General features: G+C 35.7%; 1 protein-coding gene across 1 annotated transcript in view; it reads left to right on the top strand.

The window, feature by feature from the left end:
- Polr1A (RNA polymerase I subunit RpI1) overlaps positions 1-14,510 on the top strand; it is a 553,279-nt gene that overhangs the window by 251,342 nt on the left and 287,427 nt on the right. The window contains exon 13 of the mRNA XM_089249700.1: positions 3,150-3,233. Coding sequence (XP_089105826.1) covers positions 3,150-3,233 — 84 coding nt within the window. The remainder of the gene's footprint in view (positions 1-3,149; positions 3,234-14,510) is intronic.

Here is a 14,510-nt window from a genome sequence, read left to right as displayed (position 1 = left end):
GAAAAAAAAATTACTGGGAATACCCAGGAAAACGTTCACTAACACTAATGCCCAAAAAGTCACGAAGATATATCAGAAAACGAGGAAAGAAGACGAAAAATGGCACAAAAAATCATAGACAAAAACAACTGTAACAAACCTGGCGAAAGTACGCTGAAAATGAAAGAAAGAGAGAAAGAAAATAAAATTTAAATCAACCGAAAATACCAACGAAAATTTTAAAAATTGAGAGCAATAAATTAAAAAAAACCACTTATCTAGCAAATCCAAAGATGTGCTAGAAAAAACAAGAAAACACTGCAGAATATGACCAAAAAATAAGAAAAAACACTAAGTAAAACACATGGGAACGAAGAAAAACACTGAGAAAGACAAGTTCCACAAATATGTGGAGTGGGGCGCTGAAAATTTTGGTATTTTCATACCTTGGCACCACCTGTACGTGTGCTGAATTAAAAAAAAATCTGAGTTGGTCATGTACATATAATGATATTACATAGCATTTTCAAGTAAGAAGGATTCCTCTTCCTCTTCTTTAAACATATTTTTTATAGGCATTGCACATATTACATAGCTGCCAAGTCTCCCGAATTTTTCGGGAATCTCCCGAATTTTATCTTCATCGCTCGATCTCCCGAAAAGTTCTTAAATCTCCCAAATTTTTACGAAAATCACAAAAATCCCTAATTGTCCCTAAAAATTCCCTACTTCATTAAAAAAATCTCTGCTTATGAAAACAATCCCTAAGAAATTTCTTGTGGGGCATGAAGCCTCTTTTTTTCCCTTTCGAAATGACGTCACACGTCGTAAATGGGGAAATTCCCTTTTTAAGGAAGTTTTACAAACCCTCTGATGGTAACAAGAAAGTTGTTTGTCTTATCGTGCAGGGAAATGGCTTAGCAGCCAATAGTCCTGGATAATAATTGAAGATTATGGTGATGCACATGTGGTCAAAATTTCTTTTGTTGAAGTTGCGTACGTGCGATATAACAAAGCATGAATAATGATAAGCAAAAACATATTTAATCAATTTTAAAGATACTTATTCCGATGAATTTCCTTTCATCAAACGTTCCAGAAGAGGGCTGACTTTTCATTTTTGTACAAGTTGTGTTACGGATTATAAACATCGGTCATGGAAAGACCCATCGTCAGTCGTGAAGTGAATAAAAAACATCAAGCAAGTGTCACAAAAAGTCAGTGTTCTTCAAAAATTGACAGTGTTTTCCTTCATCTTCCGATGATTTTGTGGTCATTCGCGGAGAATGTTTGTTCACAGCGTTTCTGATTGAACACAATATTTATTTTTACATCATTGAAGTTTTGGCCTCCAATTTCACTTGTTTTTTGCGTAGGAATTTTATTCCCAAGGGTTTAACTTCCATGTGTGTAAAATCCGTATTTTAATTGGACTTCAGTTTTGGAGTAGGGATTTTATTCCCTACGCTTCAACTTTTATGTTTTGAAAATCCCTATTTTATTTGGAAAAATCCCTATTGTATTTATTAGGGAGTGGTTTTAGCATAAATACGGGTGTGCGCGAAAATCTCCTGAATTTTCATTTTCAAAAGTTGGCAGCTATGATATTAAAGAAAAAACCGAAAAAAAAATTTCTGAAGATTTTAGAATCTAGACTTTTTTTGGTTCCATATTCTTCACACAATATTTGTACTGGTTTTCTATGTTCTAACTTTTTCAAAAGTTCAGCTTTCCACATACTTGAAGCTTTGTTTCCCTTTGCAACTTATACCTGCCACATCACTTGACGTTTTCGGCATGTTTGGAAATTTGCTTAGAGAATCACAGAAAATAATAGAACTCTGGACAAGTTCTGAAACACTTGAGGTTAACTCTGCAGCACAGAGAAATGAAATGAAGAAAGAAAAATTATTTTTATCAAGCTTTCTGACTAATCATATTCATTTATATACGCAAGTGACACAAAATTGTTTTCACTTTCTCAAAAGCCTCAAAACCATAGTGGACACCAACAATATATCAGAAAAATGTTTTACAGAAAAGATGGAAAATGGCTGATGTAATAGAAAAACAAACAGAATTTGGGTAAAGAGAAATATCAAAGTTCCTGATTGAAAAAGAAAATTCTCTGCAGATGTGTCTGGATTTGAGAGGTTCTCTATGCATTTATTAAATAAGTATTAGGGCAAGGCTGTAATTTTGGCCAATCAAAACCATTTTCGACCAGAACCTAGTTCAAAAGTAGTTGTAACTGCCTAAAAGTGGTCAAAATAGGTGAAATTGCATTGGCAAAGGCTTTCATGGCTGGTGTCTAATTAAAAGCACAGACTTACCATGCTGTGTGACTGACTGTCTTCTATTTATTCCTGAACTTTATTATTACCCACTGTGTGTGCTGTGGCAGCATCTTCAGAGGTGAAAGTACTATGAGCAGCGATGAGGTGCCCTCCTGCAATGATACTGGTTCAAACCTTGTTGGTGGCACAGTGGTAGTTGACCAAAGTTTGTTGATCTGCGGTTTTCCAATTTAAATGATCAAATGCCAGCCAATTGCTCACTCAAAAAAGTCTTTACGCAAAGAGCAGGCTGATGATCAATAGGATACTTACTTAACATGAAAATTTTGGGCATTTTGCCATTTTTACTTTGAATTATGGAAGACAGATAATGCACATCCTTGCTTATGGTTAGTGCCACTCATATACTGAGAACACACATTCTGGTATGTGATCTCACTGACTTAACAAGATTTAGGGGCTGAGCCCAAGAATTCTTCAAGACTGCTTTTTTTATTTAATGAGCAACAAAATTAAAAAATATATATTGTGTAATATATATTAAGAAAACCTTCTATAATATAGGGCACTTGTTTAACTTGGAGCCACATGACCTATTTGTCAAAACGCTACTGACTATGAGAGTAGTATTGATAGCACAAGCCCATGAAAGACTTTCTCACCCTCTTTTTTTTGGGGGGGGGGGGGATTTCAAAGTGAAGCACAAGCTCTTTTTTGTATCATTCCAAAAAATCTACATGCCTTCAATAAAAAAATATAAAGCATGTTTATGCAACAAATTATGCTTGTAAACTGAAGTTTGACTGCATTGCAATTATTTTTTACAAGTTGTTCAATGATTTATCAGTATTTTGTTGTGTGTTTTTGTATTAGGTTTTTTCAACAGTGGTAATTAATCTTATTCCAACCGGCAAACCACTGCCTACTGTGGAAGGGAAAGCCAAAGTGTCTTCCAAGGTACATTTAATTTTTTTTTAGAAAAAAAACTATGTACTATAGTATTTCTAATTTCTATAATATACTGAACTTTATGATTTATCAGTTATATTTAGTTCAACCTCTTTACTGTGGAACATGTTTTGGAAAAATGCATAAAAAATGGAAATCCTTTTTTCCTTGCGTAATTTCATTCATTATATAGCTGCCAAGTCTCCCAGATGTTTGCTCCTTCTTCTGGACTCCCAAAAAATTCTTATATCGCCTGACTTTTGACCTACTTTTAGGGAAAAATTATTCCCAAAGAATTTTCTCAGAGAAAAGACTTTTGCTCTCATTTTTTATCCACAAAATGATAGCACAATGTAAATTTTCGCTGTTGTCTAGTAACAAAATACAGTATTTCATTTTGGGGGGAAGGGGGCAAATTTGCCCAACAGCCAGCGTCAATTCGGCCTTTTGACATCTGATGTCTTGTATCTGCTTTGACCATTTGTCCCATTAATTCTGTAATCTGTGATTTATTTGTTTTAATGATTTGATTCGTGAGTAGTAATGACAGATGATTTAACCCTCAAGCTTATATTACTATAATATAAGCTCGATAGATTTAACTTGTTGGCAATGATTGCCAATGGCTTGCATGTCACATTTTTGCAAATACGAAAAATCCCTACATTGTTTTTGAAAACTCCCTTATATATTTTTGTGCAGAATTTGGATCTGTGCAAAAAAAATCTCTAATTCTCCGAAGTTGGCAGCTATGGCATTATATCGTAAAAAAAAGAAAAACTGATTTTTTGCATCAAAATAAAGTCTAATCACAAATATTATACTTATCAGTTGGGGTGATACAGGCAAGGTATTAAAAAAGTAAATATTTATATCAACCGTTTTCATAACAGAGTTGAATCTCAGACAAGGATTCCTTCTCAGCAATCTAATCTGCTTCGAGACCAAAACCCAGTCATACCCAGCTCAGTGCCTAGATTAATTTACAAGCACAGGTGACCAAGTTGATTATAATCATTATTATTATTGGTCTGTGTTTATCTAGAACAGTGTTTCCCAAAAAGTGGGCAATATCGCCCCCGGTGGGCGATGGAATGGTCCAGGGGGCCATAGAAGCTACGGATTTAGCATGGGACCTTATGGGTTCACTTGAGTTGGAGGGCGATGACAGAAAAAAAATTCTGGTGAAGGGGGCGATGGAACAAAAAAGTTTGGGAAACTATGATCTAGAACATTGGAAAAGGGGGAAGGGGAAAAATTTTTTGAATATGTTTGTATGAATGACATTTTTGATTCCTTGCTATATGGGGGGTAAATACTATTTTTTAAATACATCTCATACGTTCCACCAAACTTTGATCAGAAGGGGAAAAACTTGTTATATAAGAAAAAGCTTGAACACTAAAACAGTATGAAACAGGTTTTGAAACCTCATGAAAACTTACATTGTGTTTGAGCATTTGAGATCAAAAATAAGCATTCAGTTAAATGATTCAAAATAGTATTTATGTATATGATTTTTTGCATATCACTTTATGGAAATCAGGACTAGAAAAATTTTATATTTACTTTACCAGTTTATCTTCTTATTCAGTATGCACTCACAGAGGCTTGACTGGTTTTTTTTCTATTTATAAATTTTTTATTACTTAGTTGTGTTTGAGACTAAGAAGTTTGTAGCAATTGATTTTAATCAATATGTAATAAAAATATAAAAGAGTATCATTCTTAAAAAAGATGAAAATTATTTTCCCAAATGGAAAAAAAAAAAAAAATTTTCAACTTTACTTTTTGTTTGGTGCAATGTAAAAAGCAGAATGTGAGACTAGTCTGAGAAGTGCTTCGCAGCAAGATTAGTAATCTGTGAGGTATATTATTTTCATTAATATTTTTCAAACAATTGCAGTTGAACCCACTTTGTTATAAGTTGGGAAAAAACAGGGCCAATTCAGTATGCAAACTTTGTTATATCCCTACTGGCTTGCAAAATTAATCATCCCTTTCATTTTCATGTTAATGATGTTTTCCCAAGAAATTTCTAGATTTAAAGTTTATCACATTGAGGCAATATTTGTTTGTATTATTGAGGCCTAATATTAGGGGGGGGGGGAAAGATTTATTGCATGTTTGGGGCTTCGACTTGCTTCTCACCAGCATGACACGTGGAGCATTATCATATTTCCCCATAATTTTTCACTTCCTGACTTTTCGTATATAAATGAAATGAAGAATGGAAATGGGGGAACGCAGTAAGTGCCAAATCATAAATTTTGCAGGAAAATTAAAAATAAATTTCAGGCAACACAGACTAGCATGTTAACTGTTTAACCGCCAATATTCTGTGAATGGAACATAGCCATTATCTGCAAAAATATCAGCTAAACATTAATTCAAACACCTCTGGTTTTATGTTAAAATTTGACAATGTTTTGGGGATCCTTTTCCACATTTTGATTAAAATTTGCCAAAATTTCAATTTAGAAGTTTGAAAATTACTTTGTGTTTCTTTATACTACTGAATATATTAATTGAAGTAAATCAATCAGTTTCTTTGTACTGTTACACATCAACATGGTAGGTGCATTCAAAAATGCATGTTCCATTTATGGAACATTGGCCTTTTAAGGGAAGAGAATTTGCTGCCAGTATCTGATGTATGTTGGCCTGCTTGAATGTTCTTGTTCAAACAAGAACATTGAAAAACTGGGAGTTTGTAAGAAGATGGTAGAATTTTCTCGAAGCTCCTCTTGTGCCTATAAAGTGGCGCCACCAAAAGAGAACTAAGAACAGTTAGTAGAATTTTATTTTGAAGGCGAGTTCTCTATCTCTCTCTCTTATTGGTAAGTCGTGTTTCAAATCTCATTGTTTGTGAATACGTGTGCATAGCTGTTCTGTAACATAAATTTGTGTTTTCCGTGAAATTGCTTCATACTTTGCACATCTTGTGAGAGACCTTAACTGGATCACACACACAATATGCCAGTTATTCGTTGTTGAATCTGGGCCAGTGGGTCTATTACGCTCACATCGTTATACAACGATGTCGTTAGTGACGTCAAACCCTTAACACAAATTCGCAACGAGCCCCATAACGCAAATCTCAACTACCACCATCAAAACTTGATTTTTCTCAGTAAGCCGTGGTATGTTGTTATCTATTTGACGAAAAACTCTCTGGGCCGAGAGTATGTGTTAGGTCTGAAAGAAATGGACAAATCAGATAATTTTCTCCGCTGCTGATAATCATCATCACTATCAACGAGTACTGGAGCACATGCGTTATCATTATTGTATTTTTATTTATTTTGTGCACGTTTGTGTGTGTTGATTGTCCCTAATTCTCGCGTAAGCTTTTTTTTTTTTAATTCATCCGGATTCTTTTTATTTTCACCAAATATTTGAGAAAGAGGTAGGCTATGCGCGCACATGAAACTGGCACGGGGAAATTTTCTAAATTATTACCTTTAAAAAAATGTTCTATTGAAGTTTAATAATGTTATATATGAATTTTCACAACGACTAGCAAAAATATCACCATCGTATATTCCCATGTTTTTACATATATATTTACCGTCTTGATATTAAACCAAAATCAAGAACAAGTAACCTTATATTTACATCATTAATTAGACAATTGGTTTGCTGTTTCACACAACATAAAAATGAAGTGCCACCAAATTTACACTGTTGTTGACTCTTTTATACTCCGATCAGAAAATGCACTCAAGGATTAGAAAAAATTTATTTGTTGATTAATAAAATTGTTAGATTTTTTATAGTGTACTTACTTAGTGCGCAGAGTATACTGTTTGTGTGCGTGTAAGGGTGTTTACTGCATTACACTTCTGTGTACTGCATGGAAAGTAGCAATACAATTATTTTAACATCAGTGATAAAATGACGTATTACAAAATATTGATATTACTGAACGAATTAATAAAAAAAAATCTGGGGATAAGTTTAAAAATATAAACTTCGATTGTGAACGAGATATATAAAAAAAAAAATTGTAGCAAATTTTTCAAAATGTCTTGAAAACATCGCGAGATAGAGAGAGATTTACCAATTAAATAATATTCTTATATTGAGATGAGTTTAACTTAAGAATAAAGGCATTTCCATGCAAGATTTGAGAAAAAAATATCGCTGTAGAGAGATTTATCTTATTTATTTAGTACCGAGTATAATAACTTATAACGATTTATTACTATGAATAATTTTTCCAATCAGTATATGTAATTAGATAACATTTTAAACAGTAATGGTGTCTCTGAATCATGTTACCAAATAAAGTAATGTAATTCAGAGAATTATTATTCATTATAATGAACTTCATAAATTAATAATGAATCAGGGGTGGGAACTGTGCGCCAATTGCGCCGCACTGTACCAAAATTAACATCTTGCGCCATCCTGATCCAATAGTGTAATTTCGTATTTTTCTGTGCCAAATAGCGAATTTTGCTTCACTATACCCGGAATTTCAGAAAGGACACCAAAAATTTTTCGGTCCTGCTTGCCGTGAAACGATTATTTCCGAGAAGGGCGTGTTTTATTCCACTGTACTTGAACTATCACCTTATTTAAACTATCGGCCCCTGCATCTGGCTTTCCATTGCGAAATCCCGATATTATCCGTGATCATGCAACTGAAGATGGTTTGGTTTTTGTTTTGGTCTTTCAGCTTTAAAGCGCATGAACGATAACTCACTCGACAAAAGTGGACTGTAAACACTTATAATAATTTTACGATAATTTTAATTCACAAATATAACAAATTAACTCGCACGAAATCCCGATCGAGGGAATCATTGTACAATTGACCAGCTCGAGGTCTCAACTCATACTCACTCACACACCCACTGTTACACACTTATAAAAACGTTTTTTTCTCTCTCTCCCTCCCTGGGAACGGGAGGGGAGCTCTCATCACCTTTTGACTTCTTCTCTCTCCTTACTTTTCTTCTTTTTTACTATTATTATTATTACGCAGCAACATACCGCCGGGCGTTGCAATGTTCTTTGAACATTCAACCAATTGCAATTATAATGTAATGATACATAAAACTGATCATTTCAAAACTTGAACAAATACAAATTTTAACTAAATACACAGAATAAAGAAAAATGACACACACTCAATTACATTATAAATCAACACTTTCCGATACATAATAAAAGCATAATATACGATATTTACATTAATTTTCTATAGGTAAAATACACAATTTTGAAATAGGTCGCTTATATGTGCCTGGAGCCGTTTTCACAGAAACAACTCTAATCCTGTTTGCCAGGATATGTTTCCGTAATTCGACCTATAGACCATTTACAAGGAGGTAAATTGTCCTCTTTAACAATGACCATGTCACCTATTTTTACGTTTTTCTTTTCGAAGAACCACTTATTCCGTTGCTGTAATGTACTCAAATATTCTCGATGCCACCTTTCCCAAATGACTTGCACGAATTTCGTTGTTTGTTGCCATCGGTTAAGCCGATTTTCTGGCACCGAAGTCAACTTTGGTTCTGGAAGTGAGGTGATAGGTCTTCCAATAAGAAAATGCCCAGGTGTTAGGGCCTCCAAGTCATTGGGTCTTCTGACATGGCAGATATTGGTCTAGAATTTAGGACTCCTTCTATTTGAGTCAAAACAGTAAGAAATTCTTCATAAGTGAGCCTTGTCTGGCCGATGGTGCGTTTTAAGTGGTATTTGCAAGATTTCACTCCTGCTTCGCAGACACCACCGAAGTTTGGTGTTCGGGGAGGAATGAATTTCCAATCTATGCCATCTGAGGATAAATAGCCAGCAAGGTCCTCATCTGGTTGAGCTACAAGATTGTATAACCCTTTCAGCTCAACATTTGCTCCCACAAAATTTTTTGCATTATCTGAATACAACTTAACACACTTTCCCCTTCGAGAAGTGAACCTTTTAAGAGTTGCAATAAATGCAGCAGTGGTAAGATCAGTAACAATATCCAGATGGATCGCTTTCGTAACTAAACATACAAAAATACACACATATATTTTATTCAAGGTACCTTTTCTTTGATTTTTGTACTTTATAGAAAAGGATCCACAAAAATCGACACCAGAAATGTTGAATGCAAAATCTCTCGTTACACAATCCTTAGGTAAAACACCCATAATTTGTTGAGCCGTTATAGGTTTAGCTTTAAAGCACACAATGCAATCATGAACAATTTTTCTACATACACTTTTACCATTTATAACCCAAAACTTTTGTCTGAGTTGATTCAATAATGCTTGTGGTCCTAAATGCAGATACTTATGATAATGTACAACAATCAACTTGGTTAATCGGTGTTTTGTAGGCAATAGAATAGGAAACTTCTGATTATAGCCCAGTGTACTATTACTTAATCTGCTACCAACTCTAAAGATTCCTTTTTCATCCACAAAAGGATTCAAACTTTTTATCGGACCGTCGAAAGGGACCTTACCTTTTTCTTTCAGACCTTTGAGTTCTGGTTTGAACTCCTCACCTTGAATCAATTTCTTGAGATGTAGCTCAGCATTATTGATTTCTTCAGCATCTAAAGCACTATATTTTTTCTTGTTTTTACAATTATTAAGAAACCTAAAAATGAAACTCAAAATACGAACAATCTTAATATACACATTACTTAGATTCAAAATATCACTGATAAATGATCGAACTGAAACACTAAAAGTTTGTATATCACACACATTGTCACTCATACTGCCAACTTTGAATTCACGCTGAAAGTCATCTTGTATGACTGCTGACGGGATCGTTCTGTTTGGGTATTCACTGTCCATAAGAAACTTTGGACCGTTCCACCATAAAACACTTTGTTCCAGTCTCTCTGGAGCTAGACCTCTGGAAATGAGATCTGCGGGATTTTCTTCGGATGAAACATGTCTCCATTTTTGCACAGTTGTTAGTTCCTGTATTGTAGCTACACGATTTGCCAAGAACGTTTTCAGAAGATGTGGTTCTTTGTGGATCCAAGACAGCACAACCATAGAGTCACTCCACAAATACACTGCTGAAACGTCGAGCTTCAGTGAAGCTTTTATACTCTTCATCAACTTAGCTAGCAACACTGCCGCGCACAGTTCCAACTGCGGAATAGTTGTATGTTTAATTGGAGCCACTCTTGATTTGCTCGAAACCATTTTTACTGTCACACATCCTGTAGATGAAGTTGAATTGCAATAGATAACAGCCCCATATGCAGATTCAGAGGCATCTGCAAACCCACGAATCTCGATCGTAGTTGGCTCAGATATCAAAATACATCTATCTATTTTTAGGTTATTTATAGACAGAAGAGATTCAATGAATTCGTTCCACTCTTGTGCCTCTTTTGCTGGAAGTGGATCATTCCAGTCAATTTTCAGAAGCCACAGTTCTTGTATGAAAGTTTTTGCTTTTGATACCACAGGTCCTATCAATCCCAGTGGATCAAAAAGTCTTGCGATGGTAGATAGAACATTCCGTTTGGTGAATACTGTATTGCTGTCAGCTTTCACACTGAAAGAGAAGCAATCCTCACTTGGCTTCCAGGAAATTCCCCGAGCCTTTATTTCACTTGGGTCGGAAAAGGTATAATCACAATCCGAAACTAATTTTGGAATGAGCGCTGGATTATTTCTGCACCACTTATGCAGCTTCATGCCTGCAGTATTGAGGATGGCTATCAGTTGCTGTTGAAGCTATTTAGCCTTATATAGCAAGCTATAACTTATACTAGCAAGGTTGGTGCCTCCGATAGGACGTCATCCAAATAAAAATCACTGGTTAGGACAGGAGCCGCTAGAGGAAAACTGTTTCCTTCATTCTGTGCGAGTTGTTTCAAGGTTCTCATATCGAGAAAGGGTGCGCTCACTGTCCCGTAAGTTACAGTTGACAACTCATAAATTTTTATGGGCTCGTTCTTGCCTTCCTTCCACAAAATTCTTTGAAGGCTTTTTTGATTTGGATGAATTTTTATCATTCGGTACATCTTTTCGATGTCCGCAATGAAAGCAAACTCGTGCTTCCTACATCGAATCATTATTGAAAAAAAGATCCTCTTGGATCACTCCTCCGTTATACTGAAGAGAATTCAAAGAATTGTCCCTTGTGGTAATCGTGGAAGCATTAAAAACAGTTCGTAGTTTTGTAGTCGTTTTATTAGGACGGTATACACCGTGATGGAGCATGTAATATGTGACCTTTGGCTCTGTAGTCTCATTCACCTCACTCATATGACCAAGTTCTAGATATTCTTTGAGAAAATCTGTGTATAATGTCTGATAATTTTTGTCTCTCTTTAACTGATTGCACAGTGAGTTTAGTTGTTTTAACGCCATACTCTTGGACTCTCCAAGGCACCCGGGATCCTCCTTGAGAGGCATGGTGACTATATATTGCCCATTATTGTCTCTCATATGAGTCTCCTCATAATGGGTTTCACAAATTTCGTTTTCTTTTGATATTATTGGCTTTTTTCCAACACTTTCAATTTCCCAAAATTTTTGCATTGTTTTATTCAAGTTCTCTTGCTGAACTAGTCCACAATGTATTGTTTGTTTCTCTTTAGTGGATAATGCGCCACTTACAATGTACCCGAACACTGTATTTTGCAGAATTGAATCGGTACCACTAGGCGAAATTTGTCCTGTCAATAATAGTTCATAAAATATTTCCGCTCCCAACAATATATGTATGCTTCCCGGTTCGTTAAATTCTGGATCAGCTAAATTTACGTCCCTCATCCCCTCAATACACACTTCTAACTTTTGGGAGGGAGTGCTATTTGTTATTTTCTCCACTGTCAAAAGTCCAATTCCCTCTCATAGTCCTTTCTTCTATTAGCGAGAGAGGTTCTCATGCATCCCTTGATTGGCATTGACGCCCCGTTTAAGCAGGATACAACAAGATTTATTTTTTCTTTCTTCAACTCAAGTTTCTCTGCAAACTTTCTGGTTACGAAGTTCAACATAGAGCCCCCATCTAGCAGTGCTCTACCATTGTGGTATTGACCATCCTTATCTTGTACAAGGCATCTCGCTGTACTAAGTAAAACTGTCTTTTTTTGTTTGTTTCCCATGCAGCTGGTGGCTGTTATGGGGTTGGCATTGTGCTGTTTCGCCGTTGTTAAATTGCTCGGGGGAGAATCTGTCATCCCCATTCTTCCTGCAGTAGCAGCAACAACAGTTTCTTCTTTGCGGGGGAAGTGCAGGGTCACATGGTGTCTTTTATTGCACTTGGGGCAAGAGAACCTTGACCTGCATTTTTTCACCCCCATGGGAAGATGACAGACAATTGAAGCACAAATTATTACTTTTTACAATTTTAATTCTCTTGTCTACTGATTTGCTTCTGTAATCAGAACACTTGTACAATGCGTGAGTTTCAATTCCGCATTGTACGCATAATGAGTCTTTTGAATCCGAGAGAAATACCTTTGACACATTTTTATTATTTTTTAAGTGGAAATTTCCTTGGTGTTTTTGAAACCCACTATTGCTCTCAGTGAGAGATCTACCTCGTGAACCAAAATATAAGTCGCTCTCTTTAGCTAATTCAAGCGGTCGAAACCATTTTTCTCCTTGCCTCACACTAATATGAGAAGCAGTTTCTCTATCTAATGTCTCAAACAACTTATCTACAACAATGAGGTCTTTTAATGTGTCAAAATCTGACAATCCTCTGAGCTTCAGATAGTAATCGAAACTTGTTTTTAACCTCAACGCAAATTGCACATGTGTTTCATTATTATGATGAGCCCTTCGAAAATTCTCTAGACAAACCTGCGGTGTAGGCTCGTACTCTCGTAAAATAATTTCTTTTACCTTATCATAATTTGACAGTTCATTATCGCTTATGTGAGACAAAACGTTGGTTGCCTTTTCACCCAACAAATTCAATAAAATTTCTGACTTAAATTTCTCTGGCACTTTTTTTGTGTTGAATGCTCTTTCAAGTGATGCGAAGAAATACCCCCAACCTTCCGGCTGATAGGGCACTCTAACAGAGTTCTCACACTTTTAATGAGAGATTCAATTGTGTTTTCCTGTACTTCGGTTTTATTCTGCTCTGTGCCTTCACAATTAAATTCTACACATACTCTAACTCTAATTCTGTTTTGACGCGCTCTAATTTCATGCGTTCTAATTCAATCTCTCTTAGTTCCTCTGACTTTCTATCTGCTATTATTGTGGCTAGATAGTCTTTTACAAAGTCAGGATCTTTTATACATGCTTGATTTTGCAAAATAAGTTCTTTTAACTCGCTCACCTTCGCATTCTCTAACTTTTTCTCCAAGGTCCTGAGCAACTTGGATCAAGTCCTGCTTTTTGGCTCCAGCGAACATTTTGACAATGAAAGTTACGTATTCCGAATTATGTTAGCACTACTCACAGTTCTTTCGTGGTCACACAAGAACTCAACGAATACAAACTCGCTCCACAGACGTCTTCTCCGATTTGAACGGCATTTTTCACTGTTCTTAGTCTCCGTTTAAGACGGAGCAGCTAAACGATAACTCACTCGAAAAAAGTGGACTGTAAACACTTATAATAATTTTACGATAATTTTAATTCACAAATATAACAAATTAACTCACACGAAATCCCGATCGAGGGAATCGTTGTACAATTGACCAGCTCGAGGTCTCAACTCATACTCACTCACACACACACTGTTACACACTTATAAAAACGTTTTTTTCTCTCTCTCCCTCCCTGGGAACGGGAGGGGAGCTCTCATCACCTTTTGACTTCTGCTCTCTCCTTACTTTTCTTCTTCTGTTTTACTATTATTATTATTACGCAGGAACTGCGAGTCAGTTTCTGTTTTCAAAAAAAAGTCGCCACTGGAAGCAGCAGAAATTACTGTAGTTGATCGTCATTTCGTCAAATCCCGATGTATCGTGAAACAATTTTTCATTCCGGCAGTAAAAAATTTAAAAAATTTGCTGAATAGTAAGCGGTAAATCGCCAATGTTGCAGAATAACGAGTATTGAATCGCTAATATCACCAAATAACTACTGTCAGATCGCCAATCTTGTCAAATAATGAGTGCTGAATTGCCAAACATTGTGTTGATTCTTTCGAAATTCTTTCCCATTTTGCAATAATATCTTTCCGAAGAAAATTATAGAAAATTTGTAGCCCATTTGAAGGGCGGCTGTTCCAGACAGCAACTAGTGCCCTCAGTAAGCAAAAATCATCTGAAATAGACTGGTCCAAAAAATTAAATTTTATGACAGCCGCTCTTTCAAACAAGGTGTCAAAAGCCTGAAACAA

Source organism: Pholcus phalangioides, unplaced genomic scaffold (genome assembly GCF_987345545.1).
Source record: "Pholcus phalangioides strain wild (caught in Gottingen) unplaced genomic scaffold, Ppha-v1.0 ptg000022l_1, whole genome shotgun sequence".
Classification (NCBI taxonomy): domain Eukaryota; kingdom Metazoa; phylum Arthropoda; class Arachnida; order Araneae; family Pholcidae; genus Pholcus; species Pholcus phalangioides.
The sequence above is the reverse complement of the archived record's forward strand: the minus strand, read 5'-3'. Positions and strand labels throughout refer to the sequence as shown.